At 53.3% G+C, this 22,238-nt stretch overlaps 8 protein-coding genes and 2 non-coding genes across 10 annotated transcripts; 4 read left to right on the plus strand and 6 right to left on the minus strand.

The window, feature by feature from the left end:
• The first annotated feature begins 474 nt into the window (after positions 1–474).
• Positions 475–546, plus strand: BO86DRAFT_t255. Its single transcript has one exon. It is a non-coding gene; the product is annotated as a tRNA-Glu (tRNA).
• A 280-nt stretch (positions 547–826) lies between these two features.
• Positions 827–898, minus strand: BO86DRAFT_t256. Its single transcript has one exon. It is a non-coding gene; the product is annotated as a tRNA-Glu (tRNA).
• A 1,094-nt stretch (positions 899–1,992) lies between these two features.
• On the minus strand, positions 1,993–3,066 carry BO86DRAFT_180969 (uncharacterized protein). Its single transcript, XM_025666598.1, has 2 exons — positions 2,534–3,066; positions 1,993–2,455 (listed from the first exon to the last, which is right to left on the minus strand). Exons 1-2 carry the CDS (start codon positions 2,740–2,742, stop codon positions 2,074–2,076), a joined length of 591 nt encoding a protein of 196 aa, XP_025524415.1. The 5' UTR covers positions 2,743–3,066; the 3' UTR covers positions 1,993–2,073.
• A 134-nt stretch (positions 3,067–3,200) lies between these two features.
• Positions 3,201–5,622, minus strand: BO86DRAFT_402764 (phosphoribomutase PRM15; the record flags this gene model as incomplete). Its single annotated transcript, XM_025673884.1, has 10 exons — positions 3,201–3,361; positions 3,415–4,091; positions 4,150–4,439; positions 4,493–4,673; positions 4,724–4,733; positions 4,795–4,813; positions 4,878–5,197; positions 5,310–5,388; positions 5,451–5,495; positions 5,602–5,622. The coding sequence occupies 10 exons, from the start codon at positions 5,620–5,622 to the stop codon at positions 3,201–3,203; spliced, it is 1,803 nt and encodes a 600-aa protein (XP_025524416.1).
• Positions 5,623–6,039: 417 nt separating this feature from the next.
• BO86DRAFT_450303 (fatty acid desaturase) lies at positions 6,040–8,527 on the plus strand. The gene is made up of 2 exons (XM_025676785.1): positions 6,040–6,683; positions 6,752–8,527. The coding sequence occupies exons 1-2, from the start codon at positions 6,478–6,480 to the stop codon at positions 8,223–8,225; spliced, it is 1,680 nt and encodes a 559-aa protein (XP_025524417.1). The 5' UTR covers positions 6,040–6,477; the 3' UTR covers positions 8,226–8,527.
• Positions 8,528–8,700: 173 nt separating this feature from the next.
• On the minus strand, positions 8,701–10,972 carry BO86DRAFT_450304 (ASCC2 family CUE domain-containing protein; the record flags this gene model as incomplete). The annotated part of the gene is made up of 1 exon (XM_025676786.1): positions 8,701–10,972. Exon 1 carries the CDS (start codon positions 10,843–10,845, stop codon positions 8,701–8,703), a length of 2,145 nt encoding a protein of 714 aa, XP_025524418.1. The 5' UTR covers positions 10,846–10,972.
• Positions 10,973–11,184: 212 nt separating this feature from the next.
• S10a (40S ribosomal protein uS10) lies at positions 11,185–12,138 on the plus strand. Its single transcript, XM_025672673.1, has 4 exons — positions 11,185–11,292; positions 11,370–11,456; positions 11,594–11,817; positions 11,889–12,138. The coding sequence occupies exons 2-4, from the start codon at positions 11,415–11,417 to the stop codon at positions 11,971–11,973; spliced, it is 351 nt and encodes a 116-aa protein (XP_025524419.1). The 5' UTR covers positions 11,185–11,292; positions 11,370–11,414; the 3' UTR covers positions 11,974–12,138.
• Positions 12,139–12,195: 57 nt separating this feature from the next.
• Positions 12,196–14,678, minus strand: BO86DRAFT_368641 (FG-nucleoporin nup42). Its single transcript, XM_025670211.1, has 4 exons — positions 14,401–14,678; positions 14,213–14,311; positions 13,943–13,973; positions 12,196–13,886 (listed from the first exon to the last, which is right to left on the minus strand). The coding sequence occupies exons 1-4, from the start codon at positions 14,444–14,446 to the stop codon at positions 12,326–12,328; spliced, it is 1,737 nt and encodes a 578-aa protein (XP_025524420.1). The 5' UTR covers positions 14,447–14,678; the 3' UTR covers positions 12,196–12,325.
• Positions 14,679–14,916: 238 nt separating this feature from the next.
• BO86DRAFT_368644 (ELYS family protein) lies at positions 14,917–16,264 on the minus strand. Its single transcript, XM_025670212.1, has 3 exons — positions 16,062–16,264; positions 15,764–15,996; positions 14,917–15,700 (listed from the first exon to the last, which is right to left on the minus strand). The coding sequence occupies exons 1-3, from the start codon at positions 16,213–16,215 to the stop codon at positions 15,122–15,124; spliced, it is 966 nt and encodes a 321-aa protein (XP_025524421.1). The 5' UTR covers positions 16,216–16,264; the 3' UTR covers positions 14,917–15,121.
• Positions 16,265–16,427: 163 nt separating this feature from the next.
• smc4 (condensin subunit SMC4) lies at positions 16,428–21,821 on the plus strand. Its single transcript, XM_025670213.1, has 5 exons — positions 16,428–17,411; positions 17,481–20,422; positions 20,474–21,226; positions 21,283–21,360; positions 21,414–21,821. The coding sequence occupies exons 1-5, from the start codon at positions 16,517–16,519 to the stop codon at positions 21,507–21,509; spliced, it is 4,764 nt and encodes a 1,587-aa protein (XP_025524422.1). The 5' UTR covers positions 16,428–16,516; the 3' UTR covers positions 21,510–21,821.
• Positions 21,822–22,238: the final 417 nt, after the last annotated feature.

Genomic DNA, 22,238 nt, shown 5'->3' on the forward strand with positions numbered 1-22,238 from the left:
AATATTGTACTGGAGTATGTTCCGTCATTCGAGTAGAGTATATTCTGTTCCAACATGATTACACCACCTGGATGCAGGTGGCATGCAAAGAAGGACAAAAGATCATAGATCCAGGGCAATCCCCGCACGGCAACCCGAGAGTTCGTACCCTGACTGGAGCCGAATCGATCCTTCCATCGTTCCTCTTCTGCCTTCGCATTGAAACGGAGGATGTGGGTCTATCAGCAACCCGGACATGATATAACTATCGAGGGCTTCTACATCCGACCCTTTGCTCCTCTGGATGATGTCATATAGTCACGCCCATCAGCAGATGTAGAGGATACTATGTGCACACACAGATCATGAAGGACTCGCAGCGGAAAGAAGAATTGAACACAATAGGTAGATTGAACCCACCACGGCGCCGTAAGAGGCACTCAGCATTCAATCAAAGGCTTGTGTAGCGACAGAGTGTGAGATCATTCAACAAAGTCCGATGTGGTGTAATGGCTAACATCGCTGTCTCTCACACAGCAGCTCGGGGTTCGATTCCCCGCATCGGAGTTGTCTTTTTTGTTTTTGTTCCTATCGCACGCATACAGTCCTACCGTTTTTGTATCTTTGCCTAGCAGGCTCTGTTTTTGTCTGTTTATATCTAGCCATTGCGTGAGTAGACTAGAGGGAAATTGACGTCCAGTGATGAAAAAAGACAAAGGCCAGGCTAGAGGGCTCTGGCTGCGTGATCTGGTCAACCACTCACTCACTGCTGGTTCGTTCGTCCACAACCTCCTTCCGCGGCACACTGGACCCGCCCGTAGAAGAAAGAACGGGGGCAAAAAGAAAACTCCGATGCGGGGAATCGAACCCCGAGCTGCTGTGTGAGAGACAGCGATGTTAGCCATTACACCACATCGGACCTTGTGTGATGGCAAGCTGTAATGTTAATCTCATGATGGCAATTGTGGTGTATGTAGTGGGAACATGCGGCCCTCACGCATCGGTGGTGCCTTATTGTCTCTCGAGGAGAGACTCATTCATCGCCATAAACTCGTAGATGCTTCCGGCTGCAATCAACCAGACATAGGGTGGCAATAGTCCAAGATGGGTTGCCATCGCAGGGTCCCAGGAGGGTTCTTTCTTGCGATTTCTTCTAGATGTTTATTCCATCTTTGAAAATAATTACCTTTCATTCGCATTCGCTCGCTGGGAGGGCAAGGGATGAGAAGAGGAGCCATTCTAGGCGACGAGGAAGCGTTGGATCTTGGATGTAGCGTGCTGATTGCTTCTCCTGATGGTGGTCGATGGGTATCTTCTTGGAGATAGGTTTCTTGACAGGTCGGTGATCCTATGTTAGTCTGTTGAGTGTCAAAGACAGGGAGCGAGACAAGAGAAAGATGGATGTGTAGCTGGAGTGATCATCAACGAAGTAACTGGCCTTGCGTAGAAGACAAAACTGAGAGGGCTTGCATGCAAGGCCATCCTCGAGTAATGAGAGTGTCAAGTGAGAGCACATGGCAAGTTGAGAAAATCAAATCCGGAGAACCAGCAAGAGGAGGCGTCTATACATTATATAGATGAAAGCGAAGTTGGCAAGAACGTTACAGGTAGGTCAGTCTGGAGGGTAGTAAGTATTTTTGTTTTGGAAGGAGCAGCAGTCCTCAGGGCCAAGACCCCGTGCCTTCCAATGCTGAGGTAGCATCACCTCAAGCAGACCAAGTGGCTACGCAATCAGTAGTATATATAAAGAGAGACACATATCATTCCAACAGAGGACCTCGCACTATTCTTGTAGACCTAACCATATACTCTCATCTCAACCAACCCATACCAAGAATAACCGAACAGAATATACCAAAGCACAAACAACAGCCAGCACAAATGACATGCACTCTGCCCCATTTTCTACCCACGAATAGCATCGATAAATAATACAAATCCACCAGCCAAGAGACATATCAAACTACCGCTGCATCCACGCACGTACATACAAGAAAAACCCCCGAAATCGACTGCAGCATGGTGATCCCCCCTTCGCCTGCTGATCTATCTCCCAACCCCGTACAATACCAATGAGTCCCTCGCCCGCTTCACTCATGATATGCACCAGAATCTAGGGCCACCCCGCGAGGAGACATCCACGTCCACTTCGAAATGAAACGTCCTATCCCCGTCTCCGCCAACACGGCGGCGGCCTCTCTCGAGAGACTCCAAGTATAGATCTGCGCGGGTGTGGGTGTGGGTGTTGGTATAAGTATGGGTGTGGGAATGGGTGTGGTGGCGATGGAATCGAGCACAAGGGTCAGCGTGGAGTCTGACGGTGCTGCAGAAGGTGTACTGCTCGCTGGATCGGGGTCCGTCGAGAGGGTAGTGGTGTTGGTGATGGTGGCGATAGCTCATGCCGTCGCTGCTGTATCTACGGTGGCGAGAGTCATGGTGGTTGTTGATGTAACAGTAGTGGTCGTCGTCGTCATGGCTATCGAGAACGTAGGTGGGAGGTTAGGTTCCGCGGTCTGGGACAATGCAAGAACTAAAGAATAAGACAAAAGCTTACAACCGAGAGGCAGGGGGTTGTACTATCGCACCAGAGGCGACAGGGACGAAACAAGGATCTGGACGGTGGCGCACACGAGGAACATCGCTGTGGGTTGTTGGATGATACTCATTTTTGATCCGGTAGGATACCTTGTTGGCGTGGTTGTTGAAGTGTTGCTCGGGGTGATGTTGGTGGCGGTGGAGACGCTGAGTTGAGTCCCGAGGCATGTTGGCTTGGTTTAGGGGCAGTCAATGGCAACAATTGCTCAAACGGTGTATATTGAAGATGGATTCAATAGATGGGTGGCCGTCTACATATCTATTTCCAAGAAGCAGAGGAACAGAGCTATTTCCTGCAGCGGCTGAAGACAACAACCTCACCGAGTCTGGCCATATTGTGCTACACAGAGTTTATGGCCATGTCATACAGCATGTCATGTAGTTTGCCTTCTTCCTGCAAGGCCTGCCCGGGGTCTAGGCACCAGAAAAGAGGAAAACGACCCCAAATCACCTACACTTCGGTATGAAGTGACTTCGGGAAGGTCGTAGTGGTATCTCAACGCTGAATTCATGCAATCTTGCAGTAATGGGAATCAAGAGTAGAGTCAAAGCCTCCCTGCAACCAGCCAGTAATGCTCAATGTGTTTCACGGGATCATCAAACAGTAACCTGATGCGAAGTGTAGTTTACTCCAACTTGAAGATATGCCCAGAGGACGTAGGTAGCTCTTTGCTGTAGGTCATTGACGGGGCAAAGGGTTGGACCCATTCTTTCAGCACAGCTAGGAAAGTATCACTGACGGCCCTCACAGTCTCATCCCGTGAAGTGCCAGAGCTCTCAATGTAGACTGAAAATGTCAGTCAGCAAATTAGAGTTCTCAGTGGTGGGCATGAAACTCACCCTTCACTTTCGGCTCGGTGCCAGAAGACCGGAACGTGAATCGCACTTCACGATCAAGCCATAGAGTCAACATCTGACTGTTCCGGTCAATCGGAAGCTTGGGCTTGTGGTCCTGCGTGCCGGAGTCATAGCCTTGTGTCATGTCGCGCCACCGGTGAATTTTGAACGATCCAAGCGATTTCTCAGTCCGGAAGGGACCGGCTCTGATTGCATCGAACAAGCTCGCTGTAACCTCAGGGCTGGGGGACCGGAAGTAAGTGTTCAGTGTTTCGTGATGTCCATGCTCTTTGAATAGCTGTTGCAATTTCATATAAGGTGTCATGCCCTCGGCCTTCCATTTCGCCTCGGCCAGGAGGAACACCATCGCGGCGGAGATGCCATCTTTGTCGTAAGACACCTCGGGAAACATGTACCCAAGAGCCTCCTCGTAGGCAAACGGGACATAGTAGCCCAGCTCCTCGAGTCTGCGAGCGGTGTTTCCCATCCACTTGAAGCCCGTGAGAGATTCCTCATAGTGCATACCCTTCGCTTTGGCCATTTTCTCCAGCATACTGGATGAAACGGCGGAATTCAAGACTGCAACTCGTGTGTCACTGTCGATGGTTTCTAAGGAGTCGAACAAGTGTGACGCCAGAAGAACACCCAAATGGTTCCCAGTGTAAATAAACCATGATCCGCTACACAGGGGGCATCAATTAGCGCAGAATTCGTAACTCGGCCATCAGTGATACCTACTCCACTTTCTCGGCCGCAGCAAATCGATCCGCATCTGGATCATGAGCAATAACCAGAGGTCTCCCCTCTTTATCCGCAAGTTGCAAAGCCAGGTCTAGAGCGCCAGGCTCCTCCGGGTTGGGGAAGGCGACCGTGGGAAAGTCTGGGTTTGGATCCGCTTGCTCTGGCACCACATTGAAATCACTTATGCCTACTGAGCGACACAGCGCAGGAAACACCAAGCCACCTACTCCGTGCAAGGGCGTGTAGACGAACGGCTGCGGCTGTTTCCACTCCCGGACGGTATAAGTCTGCCGACAATGTCAGCTGTGAAGAGCACGACAGCAGATAAGGTCACTCTTACAGCGTACTGCCAGACTGCCGTGTTGTAATGGGGCAGGATACTCTCGTATATCTTGTCGCGCAGATATTCGCTGGGTTGCAGCTCATCCCAGGCAGTAGGCCATGGGACTTGGTTCTCTTCGATGGATTGGGATATTTCCACATCCATCGGACTATTGATCTGGGCACCATTCTTGAAATAGCTGGGATTCGTCAGTGATACTCAAAAGTGGTTGGAATTGTGCATTCAGACACTTTGTAGCCTGCATGACAATCAATCAGCAATCCTTGTCTCAAACGAACAAAGCGATGAGGAAGGCCTACCATTGTCCTGCGCTGGATTCTACAGTTTGAACATTAGCCACCAGGATCCCAGCCGCCCAATAGACATCGAACAAAAAGCTTACATGGCTTGCGGTAACCATAATGCCTGCAGCAGCGTGCAGATGGGTCACACCGAAAGGGACGGTTGGAGTAACCGAGGACTCTGAATAGAACCAGACCGGGATCTGCTGTGCGATGAAGGCATTGGCAGCCAATGCGGCGAACTTATCGGAGTGATACCGCGCATCGTGGCCGATGACCACACCGTAAGATGCGATGTCGCCGTGGCGGGTTTTCAGGTACTTTGCTAGGCCTTGGGAGGCCTGAATGACGGTCAGGGAGTTCATACAAGAGAAACCTGCTGCCATCCGTCCCCGCAAACCCGCAGTCCCGAATTGAATGCCTGCGATAGACGATTAGACATAGCTATGATGAGGGAGGCATGCCGCATGTGCCACCAAGGCGAATGAATTTTTTTTTTGCTAAGAAGGATGTCAAGCCCCGTCGTGACATACGTTTTTGCAAGCGCAGAGCCAATTCAGCCCAGTCCCCGGAGTCCCGAAGCTGGTCAATTTCGGCACGGGTGGATGGATCCTGTCATGGGGCGTTAACATTCACGTTTCAAGATCCGCAGCAGAGCCTATCGATAAACATACCTGGTCCCACTCCAGCCACCGTTGGATCAGTGGAGTGAGGGCCTCCTACGCCAACAAGTCAAGTTAACAACAAACCAAATGGAGTCGGAAAATAAGCTGATATCGGGAAGCCGTGGATTGCCGGAGAAAAAAAAGATAAAAATAACTATACCTCTTGTGGATTGGTGGGCATGTTGGATCATACGACGGAGGGGGGACAACCACAAAGAATAGGTAATAATGGATGATCGGAATGTTGTTCACGTCGGGAAGAAGACCGATGGAGGGGGGGGAAGGGAAAGGAACAACTTGGAGAATAAGAAACAAGAAGTAAAGGGGAAAAAGGAAGAGCACGGAGTACGGAGTAGATGGGGTATTGAAAGGGGAAAGAAAAGCAAGCGAGGAGAGCCAGCAAATGACAATAATAATAATCAGCAACGAGAATCAAAAGAGAACAAAAGCTTTGACGAGTAGGTAGCTAGTTACAAGTCAAGTTAAGTCAAGTCATCAAGATTGTTGGTGTGGGGGGGGGATGGGGGGGGGGGGGGGGAATTCAAAAGGAGGAAAAGGCAAAGCAACATGAATTGAAGATGGACAGACTCAAGAGACACACAGAGTGGCTTTGGAGCGGGATGTCTGGATCCGGTGACGATCGGCGGCTCTCCCCGCCCTGGAACTGTTTTATTCTTAGCTGTTGTTAACAGTCTGTCTGTTGTTGTTGTTGTTGTTGACTGTTCCACTATGGATGGAGTGCTGCTTAGTTAGTGCTTAGTGCTTAGTTAGTCTCCCGCCATTCTTTCCACTGGACCTCTTTCAAGTTTCAACATCCAACCCGCGCGTCCTTGCATTCCCTCTTGCCTCCCTCCCTCCCTCCCTCTTCTACTTCTTCCTCTCCTCCTAACCCCCTACCTTATTATCTCTTCCATCTCACACTCACCCAATTCCTCTTCTCAATTGGCAGTATCAGCAGTACAATGCCCTTTCCCACTCACCGTTCCTGAATACCCACGATCCACGACCCGCAATTGTGTTCACCGCGCAGGCAGCAATGGCCGCAATGGGGAAGAGTCCCGCGACCCGGAAAGAAACCCTCCTCTCGCGCCGCTACATCGAGGGCCTTATCGCGGATGGAAAACAGATCATCATCTTCGACGATCGTGTCCTGAAAGTCGACGCTTGGATTCCATATCACCCCGGAGGTGATAAATCCATTAGACACATGGTCGGGAAGGATGCAACGGATGAGATCAATGCGTACGTGGCCTCGCGCTTGGGCCATACCTTGCCTTGGAAAATATAGCTGATCATCTGCATGAATATAGATTGCACTCCAAGGAAGCGCGTCAACGCATGCTATCGTTCCAGATCGGCCGCATCCAGGGTCCATGGTTAAACTTCCTACCTCCGTTCCAGGGCGGGAAGTTCCGTCCCTACACCGAAGATTGCCCATCCGACGACGAGAGTTCAGGCCAGGAGAGTTCCGGACAGGAAACGTCACAGCCTCCGTCCCCGATCTTCGACGCAGTAGATTCGACTACGTCTCTTCGCCAACGCAAGGCCCCCTCCGCCGAGATCCCGGGTTCAGCCGCACCGCTGGAGGACGAGTCTAAACCCAAACCGTTCTTTCTCGATGCGCGCACGCGGGAAGAGATCGTCTTTGACACTGCCAAATACCCTTCCCTCGATGCGGCAAACCAAGACAAAATTCGGCAACGGTACCGTCTCTTAGACCAGCAGATCCGGGCAGAGGGTCTGTACGATTGCCGCTACTTCTCATACTTCATCGAATGTTGTCGGTATACACTGTTCGCGGGCCTGTCCTACTACTTCCTTCAGCTCGGGTGGTATGGAACGTCTGGGTTCTTCTTGGGATGCTTCTGGCACCAGCTTGTCTTTACCGCCCATGATGCTGGCCACATGGGTATAACGCACAACTTTCACTTCGATTCAGTGATTGGTATTATTATCGCCGACTACCTGGGAGGATTGAGTCTCGGGTGGTGGAAACGGAGCCACAACGTTCATCATATCGTGACCAACGCCCCCGAGCATGATCCCGACATTGAGCATATGCCGTTCTTTGCCATTTCCCACCGGTTCCTCACCAGTCTCCGAAGTACATACTATGACCGCGTGATGACCTTTGACGCTGTAGCGAAGTTCATGCTGCGCTTCCAGAACTATCTCTACTACCCGATTCTACTCTTTGGGCGATTCAACCTGTACCGGCTGAGCTGGGAATATCTCTTCATGGGCCAAGCACCGAAGAAGGGTCCTGCCTGGTGGCATCGCTGGTTCGAGATCGGCGGGCAGGTTTTCTTCTGGTATTGGTTCGGCTACGGTGTGATGTACTGCACCATCCCCGACTGGAAGAGCCGGTTGACCTTCCTCATGATCTCTCACATGGTCACCTCGCCCCTCCACGTGCAGATCACCCTCTCGCACTTCGCCATGTCCACGTCCGACATGGGGGTCACCGAATCCTTCCCCCAGCGAATGCTGCGCACCACCATGGACGTAGACTGCCCGACCTGGCTCGACTGGTTTCACGGCGGCCTGCAATTCCAGGCCATCCATCACCTGTACCCGCGCATCCCCCGCCACAACCTGCGCCGCACGCAACGGCTGGTCCTGGATTTCTGTCGCGACACGGGCATCCCCTACACCATCTTCACCTTCTACGATGGCAACAAGGAGGTCATCGGCAAGCTCGGCGACGTGGCCAAGCAAGTCCGCATTCTGGAGGAGTGTAGAAAGTCGTGTGCTGAGCAGGGCGTCTTCTCAGATCATCACTAGAACCCAAACCCACTGGGAATAGACGGATGCTGAGATTCGGTGGTTACTAATCCCCCGTGTGGGTTTGTTCTTCGGCGGTATCGTATGTAAGCGTAGAACTGCCTTTGTATATACTTCAGTCCCCTTGACCCGGACACACAGACACACATTGTACACTTGGACGCAAGACTTACGTTGACGTTACGGAGCAGTGTTTTCGATGGTCACTTATGAAGAATCTGATATTTCTCATGACATGATATTGTTTAGGCTGGGCTCTTTTGATCGTCGATAGAATGTTGTCATTTGTGCTGGGAGCACACAATAAAATCTCCCATTGGAGTATATGTTAAGTATGTGTGGCTCATGCTACCAGCAGAAGCCCGGAAGCTCAGACGAATCTCCCTCTTAATCTAGAGTAGGGGATCACCTACAACCTTCCACCCCCCCTCGCAAAACTCCAATTCCATCTGCCCATCTAATCCTCTCATACCCACTAACCGACCATCCCCCCCGCCCTCGCCACCTTCTTCGCCCTCTGCTGCCTCCGATTATGATTCGCCCGACTCGCCTTATTCTCCTCTTTGCGCTGTCTCGCCGCCGCCGGATTCTGTCCTGGACTGTCTGTGACAGCACCACCAGCACCACCACGTCCCGCGCCCCTCCCTCTCCCACCTCTCCCTCTGCCCCTACCACCACTACCGCCAGCACCACCCCTCCCTCCCCTCGAGGACATCTCACCCCCACCCTCACTCCCATCCTCCGCCTCTCCATCCTCAGCACCGCGCCGATAAGCCGTGGAGACCAACACCGGCTGATTCAGCCCCCCTCCGCTGCCTCCGTCCTTCCCATCCACCACCAGATCCTCCAACCGCTTCAACCGCCTCGGATCCCGCGCCACCATCACCGCCCACCCCTCGATCGCCTCGTCGGTCATCCCGGTCTCGCGCTTCAGCGCGGCGCGGGGCTGCGCGCGCCGCGTCGCCGCGTCGCGGGCGAACAGAGCGGGGTTGGATTTGTAGGCGCGGTAGAGGGTGAGTTCGTTTTCCTCGGGACCAGGGCCAGACCGGTTGGCGGGTGCCGGGGGCGCGTCCTCGGCGGCGACGGTCGTGTCCACCGTGCCGCCGACGTCGGTCACGTCGTAGGTGTCGTCGCGCTCGTCGTCGTCGGAGTCGAAGGTGGCGAGGGCGGACATGATGGCCGCCTTTTGAGCGGCGTGGTTGGTGCGATCCGACAGGAGGGAGTCGGCGGTCAGGGTGGGGTTGGCGCGGCCGAAGCGGAGGGTTTGTTGGTGGATTGGGTCGGTGTCGGAGCGGGCGAGTTCGGCGAGGTCGATGTCGGTGTCGAAGATGTTCTTGCGCTGTGGTGGGGGTGCGGTTGCGGTTGTGTTGGGGAGGGTTGGGGAGCGTGGGGGGAAGGGGTCGTGGTGGGAGGTAGTCGACGGGGATGGGGTGGGGAGGGATTCGGATTTGTCGAGGGTTTGTAGTTCGGAGGCCAGGGAGTCGTCGAGGAGGTGCGCGACGATGGTTTCGGGGTCGTCGTTGTAATGGTCGAGGAGGCGCGCGATGTAGCCGGTGCCCAGGTCGGGGAAGAGGTCTTGGACTTGCGTGATGAGGGACATCTTGTGCATGTGGAGGTCCTCGGCCGCCTTGGGGAGCAGGTCGTCCTCGGTGGCCCGGCCTTTGCCTTTGTTGATGGCGGCACGCTTGCGCGGTTTCTGGTAGCGCCGGTGCAGGTGTTGCGTTTCGGCTTGGAATGCGCGCAGGCTGGCGAGGAGGTCCTGGCCGCGCTTTTGAGGGTGGACGTCTGTGCTGAGGTGGCGGTCGAGGCGGCCTAAGAAGTCGGTGCTGCAGATGACCTCGGACAGGAGGGAGGGCTCCTTCTTCGTGCTGGTGCCAACCCCCGCGCTGGCTTTCATCCCGTACAGCTGGTCCAGGAGCGACGACAGGTTGGGCTTGGAGCTCTTGAGAAAGGAGCACAGCCCGACGTAGACATTCGCCACGAGCACTTTGCGGACGTCCTCACGCTTGTGTGCTTGATATGCGTCTACTACAGTATCGAGGAAGTCGGAGCCGGCCATGAGCACCTGGCCGCAGCCAGGCAGGGCCGATGACAGGATCGTCAGAAGTCTGAGATCCACTAAAACCCCGGACGGCTTGCTGAAGTTCAAGGATGAGAGATCCCGGATGGCTTGGACCTTGGCCGTCTCCAGGCTGGACGTGATCGCGTCCTCATGCTTGTCCCATGCATCAGCCAGTAGCCTCTTCAATGCGGAGCTCGAGGGGTAACAGCAACACATGCCAGCAAGAACCCTCCAGTCCAGAAGCTCCGGCGGGGGGAGCGAGACCTCAAGGAGAAGCCTCCGCGTGAGAAGAAAGCATAATTTCCGCAATGAGCGTGTGTTGGGCGCCGTCTGAGACCGTAATAAGCCGGAGTTGATCGATTGGCGGTAGAAAGAAGTCAAGAATGCCACTGTAGACTCGTCGCTCGAGGCGTACTCTCTGAATTGCGAGGCGGGAGCTTCTACGCGCAAGCTCAGAAGCATGATCCAAGCATCTATATAGAGCTCCCATTCCGCGGGTGGGATGTTGCGCTGCACCTCCGGAGGTGGGACCGGCGCAAGAGGTGGTAAGCCCGGCATGACTGTAAGACTGTAATTCAGCGTAAGCAACGATGGAGGTCTGGTAATTCAGGATCGCAACAATGGCACGGAAGTCTATAATGAAGGACAGATATCATGGAATCATCAACATCATCACTGGTTGTTGTAACAAGACATCATCATCGGCTCCATCACCGCCCGCCGCCGGACCCTCGAGTCTATTCTTGGCTTAACCCGATCCAGACGCCGCCGCGGAGTACCTGCTGACTCAGCCACAGTCACACTCAATGCGGGTTAGCGGCTGATAGGCGAGCATGCCAAGGCCAGCACCCGCACAAGAGCCGCTAAGCGCACGATGAAAAAAAAATAGAGGATTGATTTCAATCGATTAGTCCGCGAATAGCTACAGACCCTCTTCAACAGCCATCATCACCTTACCGAACCCCCGAAGTTCAGGTCTTGATTGGTAGCCAGCCTCACCTTACGGTATGTTCTCCTTTTTCCCTTTCTTCTTCTCTGTGAACGACAGCTGATCTAACCTCTCCCCCCCCTTCCCTCCACAGCCATCTCAATCCCACGGTCTCACCCCACCGCTCAATTCATTCAAGATGTCTTTCCAGAAGCCCGAGAAGGATTTCGGCGAGGGCCCCGTACGTTCCTCCTCACCACTCGCACCCTGCTGTCTCGTCGCAAGACACGCATTGGGATAGAAGGACATTTGATGTGTCTTATACAAAAGGAAACGAAACATGCGACTAACCTCCTCTTGCTTTCGCTGGTTCTACAGAAGGTCCACAAGATCCGCATCACCCTTACCTCTCGCAAGGTCGCCTCCCTCGAGAAGGTCTGCACTGAGCTGATCGACCGTGCCCGCTCCAAGTCCCTCCAGGTCAAGGGTCCCGTCCGTCTCCCTACCAAGACCCTCAACATCTCCACCCGTAAGACCCCCAACGGTGAGGGTTCCAAGACCTGGGACAAGTACGAGATGCGCATCCACAAGCGTCTCATCGAGTAAGTCCTCCCGACCATTGCATGACACAAACGCACGTGTGAGCGGATGGAACTAACGTCGAACGCAAAAGCCTCCTCGCCCCCACCGAGACCGTCAAGCAGATCATCATCAACATCGAGGCTGGTGTTGAGGTTGAGGTCACCATTGCCGCTTAAATGCGTGTCGAAACTCTTCGTTGAGACTGGTGACCGAGGCGGCAGCGGCGCCGACGATGTGCTCGTCCGGCTGCTTGGGAGAGACTCCGCTCCCAGGCCTGTGCCACGCAATTGTCGATACCCGCTTAAACCTGGCATAAAAATGAAAAACTTCTAAAACATGCGTAATCACGAGTTCTTGACGGATTTGTAGCTTTGTCCAAATGCTATTAGGCTATAATTCAGACCCAGTGCCGATATCCTGTCCAATCCAACCGGGACGCCATTCGTCTCTGGGAATAATAAGTAAGCAGCTATTTACAATACAGAGGCTAGATATAGTAGTCCTTTCCGCCCGGTTCACCCTGTCCCACTAAAAGTCGAAGCTCACCCACTCGGTCTTTGGCGGTACGCTCGGAATGACCCCGTTCTCGAAACACCCATTCGTCACGAAGTACTCGTACTGTCGAGTGATCTCGGCCGTATATTCCTCGGGCCGTGCCTGAGCATCCCGTAGACTAGCTTCATCAGGCGGCCCATCTGGGAAAAAGATGCGGACAAAGGTTTCACGGTCCTGCGGATGAAGATAGCACGGTACGTCGTTGATGTACCTCACGGGTTGACCCTTCCAAGAGGTGAGCCTTCTGGTCATAGGATCACGAATTGTTTGTCCGTTGAGCGGTGGGATGGGGCTGAGCTCGCTTGGGTCTCTCGTTCTGATGACAGGGGTTGGCCCAGGTCCCAATGGCGCAGTAGGAGCAGCAGGGGCCGCTGGAGAAGCCGCTGACGTTGTCGGTATGCCAAAGCCGGTAGGTGCGGGCTTTGATGCTGCCCCGAACCCAGAAGTTGCCGGCGTTGATGCTGCCCCGAACCCGGAAGTTGCTGGTGTCGATGCCGTCCCAAACCCAGGAGCTGCTGGCGTTGATGCTGTCCCAAATCCGGGAGCCGAAGGAGCCCCGAATCCAGGCGCTGCTGGTGTACCGAACCCAGGTGCTGCGGGCGTTGATGCTGCTCCAAACCCAGGAGCTGCTGCCGGCCTTGCAGCGGATGCTTGCTGGCCCAGCTGCGCGAAACCAGACTGGCCGAACGCTGGCTCGGCTGGTCGTTGGTTTGTGACTCCAGAGGATGGAATTGGTTGACCAAATGGGTTTGATGGCTGAGCACTACCAAATGGCGATGCTGAGGGTTGACCAAATGTTGACCCACCAGATTTTGCATTTGCGAACTGTGCAAACGGTGAAGGCGTGGATGCAGACGCGCCAAAGCCGCCAGATGCCTTGCTAAACGGAGAGGCTGTGGCGCCTGCAGCTGATGGCTGGCCGAATCCAGATGCAGGTTGCCCAAACGATGGTTGACCAAAAGCCGATTGTGCGGATGGCTTGCCAAACGACGAGCCCTGGTTGAAGGCACTTGGTTGACCAAAGCTAGTTGCATGTGCAAGATTCGAAGGTTGACCGAACCCCATTGGTGGAGCGATAGACGGTTTGGCGTAGGCTTGATCGCCCAACAGTGCTGGCTCACCGAAGGCTGGACCTGTGGCAGGGGGAGCCTTGATCTCGCCAAATAGCTTAGGCGGAGCACCGAAAGTGGGACCGGTCTTGTTGTTCACAATGTCAATTCGATTCGGATGCTCCTTGGCACCGTCTAGAATATATCTGACAGCTCCATCCAGGTCCCTGAGAGCGTTTTCCATTTGGTTCCGTGCCTCGTTGTGGAGGCCCTGGGCTTCTGAAACTGCTACCTCAATGGGGCTACCTTGAGCGACTAGTACATAATGGCGGAGTCGTAGTTCTTCGAAGCTCTGTTCTCGCTGGGGGCCTCCAAATAATTGCCTAGGAGCATCTCGTCCAGGGCCATAGCATGAGAATATCCATTCAGGGAGCCCCTTGCCAGGAGTCAAGTCTGCTTTGATATCTGCTGCAGTGATCCCATATCTGGCCGCGTTTAGTGCCCATTCTGAGAATTCGACGAGATGGCATGATCTACTCACTGTGCATTTTGCTGGTTTTGTCCACCACGACCTATATAGCAATCAGCAATCGCGTAATCATGGGTAATCCGTTGACAGCATCATGTGAGCTCCGATAGACGAGGTGAGAAGTAACGAAACCAATGCAGGCGCGACAATCTCAATCAGACGAACAAAAAGGTTTACATTAGACACAAAAGAACCATGGGATCACCAAGAGAGCCAAGAACAAGATCACAAGCATTTTAGGGGAAAGGTGCATCTTGCGCATAGGCAAGGCGATTCACATACCTCCACCTCCGCCGCCGCCGCCTCCGCCGCCGCCGGACAGAGCTGCGAATTTGTTCCCGCCTACTGTTTGCTTGCCGGGGTGCTCATTGTAGCATCTGTCTGTAGGCTAAATTAGTCATGTGTCCGTAAGACATGATTCAGAGCCAAAGCAAGCCAAGCCAGAAGCAAGAGATCCAGCAAGCTCATACCTCCATATTTACACCGGCCTTTCAAGAAGTGCTGGCAAACGGGCATGTTGCGTTCGCGTCGGGCGTCCTCACTCGGCCAGCAGGAGCATACGAGAACGTCCTGTCGAGTCTTCGTTCGCGATAGCGGCCTCTCAGAGCCTGTCCGTTGATTCGCGATAGACCAATTCCAATCTGTATGTACCTCTCTATTGAAGAAGAAACAAAGTAAACTGAAAGTGATCCAAGATACAAGAATCCTCGCAGTTTTTCAGCGTCCAGTGACTTGCAAACGAACAATTGATATTCTTTGTTGCAAACGAAGAGTTGTTCCGGTGACAGTACGTTTCCCCGACCCGGACTCTGTTCGCCGCCTTCTGGCAACATTTGCCGTATCTGACTTGTACCGGCAATACATTCATAGTACTCCCTGCACTCACCCTCACCCATCATGCTTGTGCTCTGATGGGCTGTTACTTCCTTGTCTATTGCAAAGTACAATCATACTGTTACATGAAGAACGGTTCACCCTCTATGAGTGTCGAAGTTCATAGTAGTCATTACCACGCCTGTTGTCTATGCACAGTAAGTAGATCGTATAGAGGAACAACAGCAACCATGCCCTCTTATCGTTATGCCAATGCATCATAAAATTACATTAGTCCCCATGTGAACTCCTATTCTCCGAGCAAAATCCCATCAAGTTGGCTTCGAGACAATTTGTGGCCAGCACCGACGCTGTGCCTCAGGACCGTTGGTTAGTGCCGTTGGCCGACGAGACCAGTTTCGAACGGGCCAGGCTTTGGCGCAGAACGTCCCAGTTCAATCCATCGACCTTTTCTCCACCCAGCGACTCAAGATCGGTAGACAGGCCATTCAACTTCCCTGTCGCTAAGCGTCGCATCATGACCGTATCTTTGTGGCCATGAAGCCCCCGAGCATTGCCCCGGAGTAAAGACTCCTCGAACCATTCTTCCTCCTGTTCATCAAACGGGAGACCGATCAGTTCCATAGCCCTCGCGCTCCGCGCGGGGCCGGCCTCGCTTGTCAGGACAAATTCAATGAGCTTCTCCAGGTAGCTCTGGCGGAGCTCTTCATCATGCTTGCGTGTGAAGTAGAACGCTTCGGTGATGCTTGCGCGGCACATGGTCTGGAAGAAGGCTCGCTGGACCTTCTCGGAATCCAATGGCGGGGCCACAGTAAGGTAGTAGGCCATGACCAGGCTGTCGTCGTGTCTAGGGAGGTTGGGGAGGGTTAAAGCGTAGAGGATTTCGTCGGGAAATGTGGGGATAATGGAAGGCTCAGTCAGGTATTCGACAGCGCGCTGCTCATAGGCGATGGTCAGTCATCTGTAGTCGGCTATCACATCGGCGAAGATAAAGCGTACCTTGAACTCCAATCTGTCAAGGTTCCAGAGACCGTCTATGAACAGCCTATACTTCTCCGGTAGGTGACACCGGCGGGAGAACTGCGTAGCCGCATCGTTGCTGGCGCCGCGGCAGTCTTTGAGGATATAGTATATCAATGATTGCTTGTGATGGATGTCGAGTGGAGAGGATACAATATGTCCGATCAGTGTGCGCAGGTCAGTATTTGATCGAGGAGGGTAGAGCCGCGTGACTATAAAATTGTGCCTGGTCAATCCATTGTTCGAGTTTCCAACCTTGAAGAGCAGAGAGAGCTACCTGCTTTGACGCCGAGCAATCCCAAGAGTCTGTCTGCAAACAGCCGGTCCTCTAAGGCGCGGCGATTTGATATAATCTGTTCAATGAGCTTGCCATCGTAGCTGAAGTCCTTATTGAACTGAAAGATGGAGTCGAAGTCCTCCCAAGGCGCCATCTTGAGCAGTGCTGGCGAGTTGACACACTCCTCTTGGAATCTCCTCGAGCGCCGACGGTAATATTGAAGCCGACATTGACAGTACCGTACGGCTCGATCGGTACACAAAGGCGGTGGGGCATGTGACTGAAACAAGATGCAAATGTTGTGGCAGAAAAACAACACTATTCCGCTTCGGGCGGCGATGTAAACAACCCACTTTCCACCTGCGGCGCTTTCAAATGTCAACTTTGGCACCTGCACACGCTTGAGATTCCGCCTTGATGCAGCACCCACAGGCGACTAACCACAGTACAGCATAATGTCGTCAATTGCCAGAGGCCGGCCATCCCGGCGTGCTGCCCCGCGCAGAAGTTACGTCCCAGAAGAAACGCCATCAGACGAGGAAGATCCTGGAAATGTCACCCCCACGGCGCCGTCCCGCCACGGGGAGGATGACGACGAAGAGGAGGGCGAACGGACCCCGGTCCCCAAGAAACCCAGCGCAGTCAAGAGATCATCACGCAGACAAGTCACTGCCGAACCGCCTGCATCCACATCGAGTGTCGCCCGCACGACACGCAAACCCCGCAAGTCGAGGACGGTGGATCCGTCGGAGTCGTCGCAACTGATTGACGAAGGCGAAAGATTTGCCAGCGTTCAGGAGCCCGAAATTTCATCTACGACGGGCGCTTCTCGCGCAACGCGCAGATCACGCAAGTCGAGGACGGTCGACCCATCGGAGTCATCGCAGTTGATGGATGAGGGTGAAAGTTTTGCAAGCGTCAGAGAGCCAGAGGAGCCCACGACATCGAGCGCGCCTCGCACGACGCGCAGGACCCGAAAATCGAGGACAGTGGAGCCGTTGGAGTCGTCGCAGTTGATTGATGAGGGTGAAAGTCTGGCTAGCATCAGAGAAACAGAAGAACCAACTGCATCGAGCGCTCCTCGTACAACGCGCAGGGTCCGCAGGTCGAGGGCTGTAGACCCATCGGAGTCTTCGCAGTTGCTTGACGAAGGTGAAAGTTTTGCAAGCGTCAGAGAACCGGAGGACCCGTCAACAGCTGCCCCTCGGCGCAGAACACGCAAATCAAGGGCAGTAGAGCCGTTGGAGACATCGCAGTTGACGGAGCCTAACGAAGAGGGTGAGAGTGTTGCGACCGTGAAAGCACCGGGCTCTCCGTCTGAGGAAACTCCCGTTGCAGTGAAAACAAAGGGTATGATCCCATTTTGCGAGAGTCGCATCTCCACGCCCAATTTGGACCATAACTCATTTTCAGCTCCAGCGCCCTCCACATCCCCGCAGCCGCAGGCCCGAATTCAAAGAGAAAGCGTTCCTCCACTCGCCGATATTACAGATGCAGCTGTGAACAAGTCCCCGTCGAAGTCGCCATCGAAGTCCGTTGAAGACGAAAAGCCGCAGATACCCGTGATCAACCCGAATACAACATTGCTCGAGAAGCCCATGGACATCATGCTGAAATCCCGGTCAACCGCTCCGTCGGCCTCCCAGGAGCCGTCAGGCCCAACCAGTCGCTTGATGATCACTACCCTGGTCATGATGAACTTCAAGAGTTACGCAGGAAAGCAGATCGTGGGCCCCTTCCATGCATCCTTTTCCTCCGTTGTCGGGCCCAATGGATCCGGCAAGTCGAACGTCATTGATGCATTGTTGTTTGTTTTCGGATTCCGAGCGAGTAAAATGCGTCAGGGCAAGATCTCGGCTTTGATCCATAATTCGGCCAATCACCCAAACCTGCCCTCCTGTGAAGTTGAGGTTCACTTCCAGGAGGTCCTTGACCTGCCCAACGGCACCCATGAAGTAGTTCCAGATTCCCAACTTATTATCTCCCGAAAGGCTTTCAGAAACAACAGCAGCAAGTACTATATGAACGCCAAGGAAACCAGCTTTACCGCCGTGACGACGCTGCTCCGTGACCGCGGTATCGATCTAGACCACAAACGATTTTTGATCCTTCAGGGTGAAGTCGAGTCTATTGCTCAAATGAAGGCTAAGGCTGCCAACGAACACGAGGATGGACTCTTGGAGTATCTCGAGGACATCATTGGAACCTCGAAATACAAGACGCCTATCGACGAGGCGGCTACGGAACTCGAGACACTGAACGATGTCTGTGTCGAAAAGAACAACCGTGTCCAGCACGTTGAGAAAGAAAAGGTTGCCCTCGTGGATAAGAAGGACAAAGCTCTGGCTTATATTCGGGACGAGAACGAGCTCTCTGAGAAACAGTCCGCTCTCTATCAGATCTACATTGATGAGTGCGCGGACAACATTCGAGTCACCGAAGAAGCCATCCTCCAAATGCAGGAGCTGCTGAACATGGAGCTCGAAAAGCACGAGGGTAACGAGTCCGGGATCAAAGAGCTTGAGAAGGCCTACAAACGCGGAATGCGCGAATACGAAAACATGGAAAAAGAGGTGCAAGCGATTGCCAAAGAAATGGCCAAGTATGACAAGGAGAACGTCAAGTTCGAGGAGAAAAAGAAGTTCTTGCTTGGCAAGCAGAAGAAGCTAGAAAAGACCATGCAAAGCACACGCCTGGCTGCTTCTGAATGCGAGAGCCTGGTGCAGAAACATTCCGATGATATCGAGAAGAAGACCAATGAGACCTCTGAGCTTGAGAAAGAGATGAAGGCTGAAGAGCAGGAACTGGCCGAGATTCGTGAGAGCCTCAAGGGCAAAACCCAGGGGCTTTCAGATCAGATCACTGCAAAGCAAAAGTCGTTGGAGCCTTGGGATGAGAAGATCAACAAAAAGCTCTCGGCCGTCGCTGTGGCGCAGAGTGAGCTTGACATCCTTCGCGAGCGAAGCAATGCTGGTACTGTTCTGCTCGAGGAGGCGCAGTCGAAGATCTCTTCGATCGAGGAAACGCTGGCGACCAAGGAGAACGATCTCGAGGAACGTAAAGCTCAGAAGGCTACCCTTGAAGAAGAGGTTGCGAAGCTGAAACACGACCTCAAGAAATATGCTCAGAGAGAGCCAGAGGTACGCGCCCATGTCTCCAGTGCTCGACAGAGGGCCGAGGAGGCAAGAGCCAGTCTTGCAAGCACTCAGAATCGTGGTAGCGTTCTGTCTGGTTTGATGCGCCTCAAAGAGTCCGGCCGTATTGAGGGCTTCCACGGTCGGCTTGGAAACCTCGGTATGATTGATGAGAAGTTTGACGTTGCTATCTCGACCGCGTGTCCTGCCCTGGACAACATGGTGGTTGACACGGTTGAAGTTGGCCAGCAATGCATCGACTACCTGCGGAAGAACAATCTTGGTCGAGCCAACTTCATCCTACTCGATCGCCTCCCGCGCCGGGATATGTCCAAGGTCTCTACTCCAGAAAAGGTTCACCGACTCTTTGACCTGGTGAAGCCCAAGGACCCCAAATTCGCCCCAGCTTTCTACAGTGTGATGCAGAATACGCTGGTGGCGGAGGACTTGGAACAGGCCAACCGCATTGCATACGGTGCGAAGCGGTGGCGAGTTGTAACCCTGAATGGCCAGCTCATCGACACATCCGGAACGATGAGTGGTGGTGGTACCCGAGTCGCCCGGGGCGCCATGTCGTCCAAACAAGTCGCTGACACGAGCCGTGAGCAGGTGGCCAAGCTTGAGGGTGATCTGGAAGAGACGGAGAGGAAGTTCCAACACTTCCAGGAGAAGCAACGACAGATGGAAGCTGCGATCCGGGAGCGAATGGATGAGATCCCGCGGGTGGAGACCAAGATCCAGAAGATCCTGATCGAAATCGAAAGTGCCCATCGCAGTCTTGCGGATGCTCAGCGTCGCGTCCAGGAGCTGAGCGCCGAGCATAAGCCGTCCAAGACGGATGCCAGCCGAGCTGCAAGCCTTGAGAAGCAGATTGCCGCTTTAGAGGAAGAGATCGAAGATCTCCGCGAACAGAAAGGTGGTATCGAGGAGGAAATTCAAACTCTTCAGAACAAGATCATGGAGGTTGGTGGTGTACGGCTCCGTGGACAGAAGGCCAAGGTCGATGGCCTCAAGGAGCAGATCAACCTATTATCTGAGGAGATCTCGAACGCTGAAGTCGGCAAGTCGAAGAATGAGAAGCTCATCACGAAGCATTCGAAAGCCCACGCCGAGGCGGAGAGGGAGCTGGGACATGTTGCCGAGGAGCTTGAGAAGCTGAACGAGGATGTGGCCAACCAGGCTAGTGATGCATCTGGATGGAGGCAAAAGGTGGAGGAAGGTCAGGATGTAAGTTATGGTGCAATATCAGCTTCAAAACAGTTGACTAACTTGTGACAGGCACTGGAAAACAAGAAGGAAGGCCTCCAGGCCATGAAGACTGAGCTTGATGAGAAGGTCGCTGAACTGAACGAGTCTCGAGCCACGGAGATTGAGATGCGCAACAAGCTTGAAGAGAACCAGAAGGCTCTCGCGGAGAATGAAAAGCGCGGGCGTTACTGGCAGGACAAACTGTCCAAGCTGACGCTGCAGAACATCAGCGATCTGGGCGAGGAGCAACAGGCCACTGAACTTCAGGTTTTCACCAAGGATGAGTTGTCCGAGATGAATAAGGAGTCGTTGAAAGCCACCATTGCTGTTCTCGAGGAGAAGACTCAGAATGCATCCGTTGACCTGACCGTCATTGAAGAATACCGCCGCAGAGCGGCTGAACACGAGGCTCGCGCGGCCGACTTAGCCACTGCTGTTGCATCGCGAGATAGTGCTAAGGCTCGTCTCGACGGTCTCCGGTCGGCCCGTCTGAATGGTTTCATGGAAGGCTTTGGTATAATCTCCCTTCGCTTGAAGGAGATGTACCAGATGATCACCATGGGAGGTAACGCTGAGTTGGAGTTGGTCGACTCGCTCGATCCCTTCTCCGAAGGTATTCTGTTCTCCGTGATGCCACCGAAGAAGAGTTGGAAAAACATTGCCAACCTGTCTGGTGGAGAGAAGACACTGTCCAGTCTGGCGCTGGTGTTTGCTCTGCATCACTACAAGCCCACGCCTCTCTATGTCATGGACGAGATTGACGCGGCTCTGGATTTCCGAAACGTGAGTACCTTCTGTTCGAATTCCTCCCGGTGGATAGCCAGCTAACAGGACATTAGGTTTCTATCGTGGCCTCTTACATCAAGGAGAGAACCAAGAACGCCCAGTTCATCGTCATCTCGCTGAGAAACAACATGGTAAGTTTATCTGCTGCTAGCTGTGCGGGCCGTACTAATGACTGGTGTTCTAGTTTGAACTCGCCTCGCGACTCGTCGGCATCTACAAGGTCAACCACATGACCAAGAGCGTGACGATCGAGAACAAGGACTACATCAACAGGCGGTGATTGTGTGGGGCAGATGCGTGCTCATAGTTTTTGTATGTATTCGGGACGGGTTGGATAGGTTCGGCAACGGTGTGCGGGTTTGGGAATCTCTTGCTCTTTTTCCTGCTCTTACTCCACGACTGGAAAGGATGATGACAATGATGACTTTTTTTTTCTTGTGACTGGGCACTGGATTCGTGCAATTCTTACTATGATATGCGGGAATTCCTGCTTTGATGTTCTGGCACCTTCCTCGTTTCTGGTTGCTTTTTCGATGTTGATGACTTTTGATGTGGATTTTTCTTCAGAACAGGGTATATATTTTGATTACAGGTTTATATTATCCTACCAGTAGGACTGCTCAGTCGACGTGAGACTGCGCAGTGATCAGTGCTTTGGCACTGTTGCATTTGCAGTGCATGCCCCTACCATGGTTTCTAAAATATATCTTGCTACCTATAGTATACTTATCGGGTAAACCGGTGCTGCAGTCAGTACTTGTTGAGCCCACAACTAACACCTTATCCCAACAAACAACCAAAACGAATCATCCAGCCAGCACAACCCGACACATTATATGTAATCTCTCATGACCAAGGCAGACCACCCAAGTGAACCTGGTCATTACCGATGCCCGCCCCTCCCTCTTCCGAATCGAGAATCCCTATACAATCAATTCAATTCAATTCAGTTCATGTTCTATAACCTAGATCCCTATACGTAGCCTATGTACAGTACAGTACCTTGAGC

Source organism: Aspergillus japonicus (assembly GCF_003184785.1).
Source record: "Aspergillus japonicus CBS 114.51 unplaced genomic scaffold BO86scaffold_57, whole genome shotgun sequence".
NCBI lineage: Eukaryota > Fungi > Ascomycota > Eurotiomycetes > Eurotiales > Aspergillaceae > Aspergillus > Aspergillus japonicus.

What these genes read in the sequence shown, in the direction of transcription:
- BO86DRAFT_180969 (XM_025666598.1), bottom strand. Translation starts at nt 2,742, where the DNA reads ATGCCTCGGGACTCAACTCAGCGTCTCCACCGCCACCAACATCACCCC. An exon ending in CAACCCCCTGCCTCTCGGTT is followed by an intron (nt 2,456 to 2,533) that starts GTAAGCTTTTGT and finishes CGTTCTCGATAG; the next exon opens with CCATGACGACGACGACCACT.
- BO86DRAFT_450303 (XM_025676785.1), top strand. Translation starts at nt 6,478, where the DNA reads ATGGCCGCAATGGGGAAGAGTCCCGCGACCCGGAAAGAAACCCTCCTC. An exon ending in GCAACGGATGAGATCAATGC is followed by an intron (nt 6,684 to 6,751) that starts GTACGTGGCCTC and finishes GCATGAATATAG; the next exon opens with ATTGCACTCCAAGGAAGCGC.
- S10a (XM_025672673.1), top strand. Translation starts at nt 11,415, where the DNA reads ATGTCTTTCCAGAAGCCCGAGAAGGATTTCGGCGAGGGCCCC. An exon ending in AGGATTTCGGCGAGGGCCCC is followed by an intron (nt 11,457 to 11,593) that starts GTACGTTCCTCC and finishes CTGGTTCTACAG; the next exon opens with AAGGTCCACAAGATCCGCAT. An exon ending in ATCCACAAGCGTCTCATCGA is followed by an intron (nt 11,818 to 11,888) that starts GTAAGTCCTCCC and finishes CGAACGCAAAAG; the next exon opens with CCTCCTCGCCCCCACCGAGA.
- BO86DRAFT_368641 (XM_025670211.1), bottom strand. Translation starts at nt 14,446, where the DNA reads ATGCCCGTTTGCCAGCACTTCTTGAAAGGCCGGTGTAAATATGGAG. An exon ending in CGGCGGCGGCGGAGGTGGAG is followed by an intron (nt 13,974 to 14,212) that starts GTATGTGAATCG and finishes ATTGCTATATAG; the next exon opens with GTCGTGGTGGACAAAACCAG. An exon ending in CAAAACCAGCAAAATGCACA is followed by an intron (nt 13,887 to 13,942) that starts GTGAGTAGATCA and finishes AAACGCGGCCAG; the next exon opens with ATATGGGATCACTGCAGCAG.
- BO86DRAFT_368644 (XM_025670212.1), bottom strand. Translation starts at nt 16,215, where the DNA reads ATGGCGCCTTGGGAGGACTTCGACTCCATCTTTCAGTTCAATAAGGAC. An exon ending in ATTGCTCGGCGTCAAAGCAG is followed by an intron (nt 15,997 to 16,061) that starts GTAGCTCTCTCT and finishes ACAATTTTATAG; the next exon opens with TCACGCGGCTCTACCCTCCT. An exon ending in TTGACAGATTGGAGTTCAAG is followed by an intron (nt 15,701 to 15,763) that starts GTACGCTTTATC and finishes GCCTATGAGCAG; the next exon opens with CGCGCTGTCGAATACCTGAC.
- smc4 (XM_025670213.1), top strand. Translation starts at nt 16,517, where the DNA reads ATGTCGTCAATTGCCAGAGGCCGGCCATCCCGGCGTGCTGCCCCGCGC. An exon ending in AGGTGGAGGAAGGTCAGGAT is followed by an intron (nt 20,423 to 20,473) that starts GTAAGTTATGGT and finishes AACTTGTGACAG; the next exon opens with GCACTGGAAAACAAGAAGGA. An exon ending in CGGCTCTGGATTTCCGAAAC is followed by an intron (nt 21,227 to 21,282) that starts GTGAGTACCTTC and finishes ACAGGACATTAG; the next exon opens with GTTTCTATCGTGGCCTCTTA.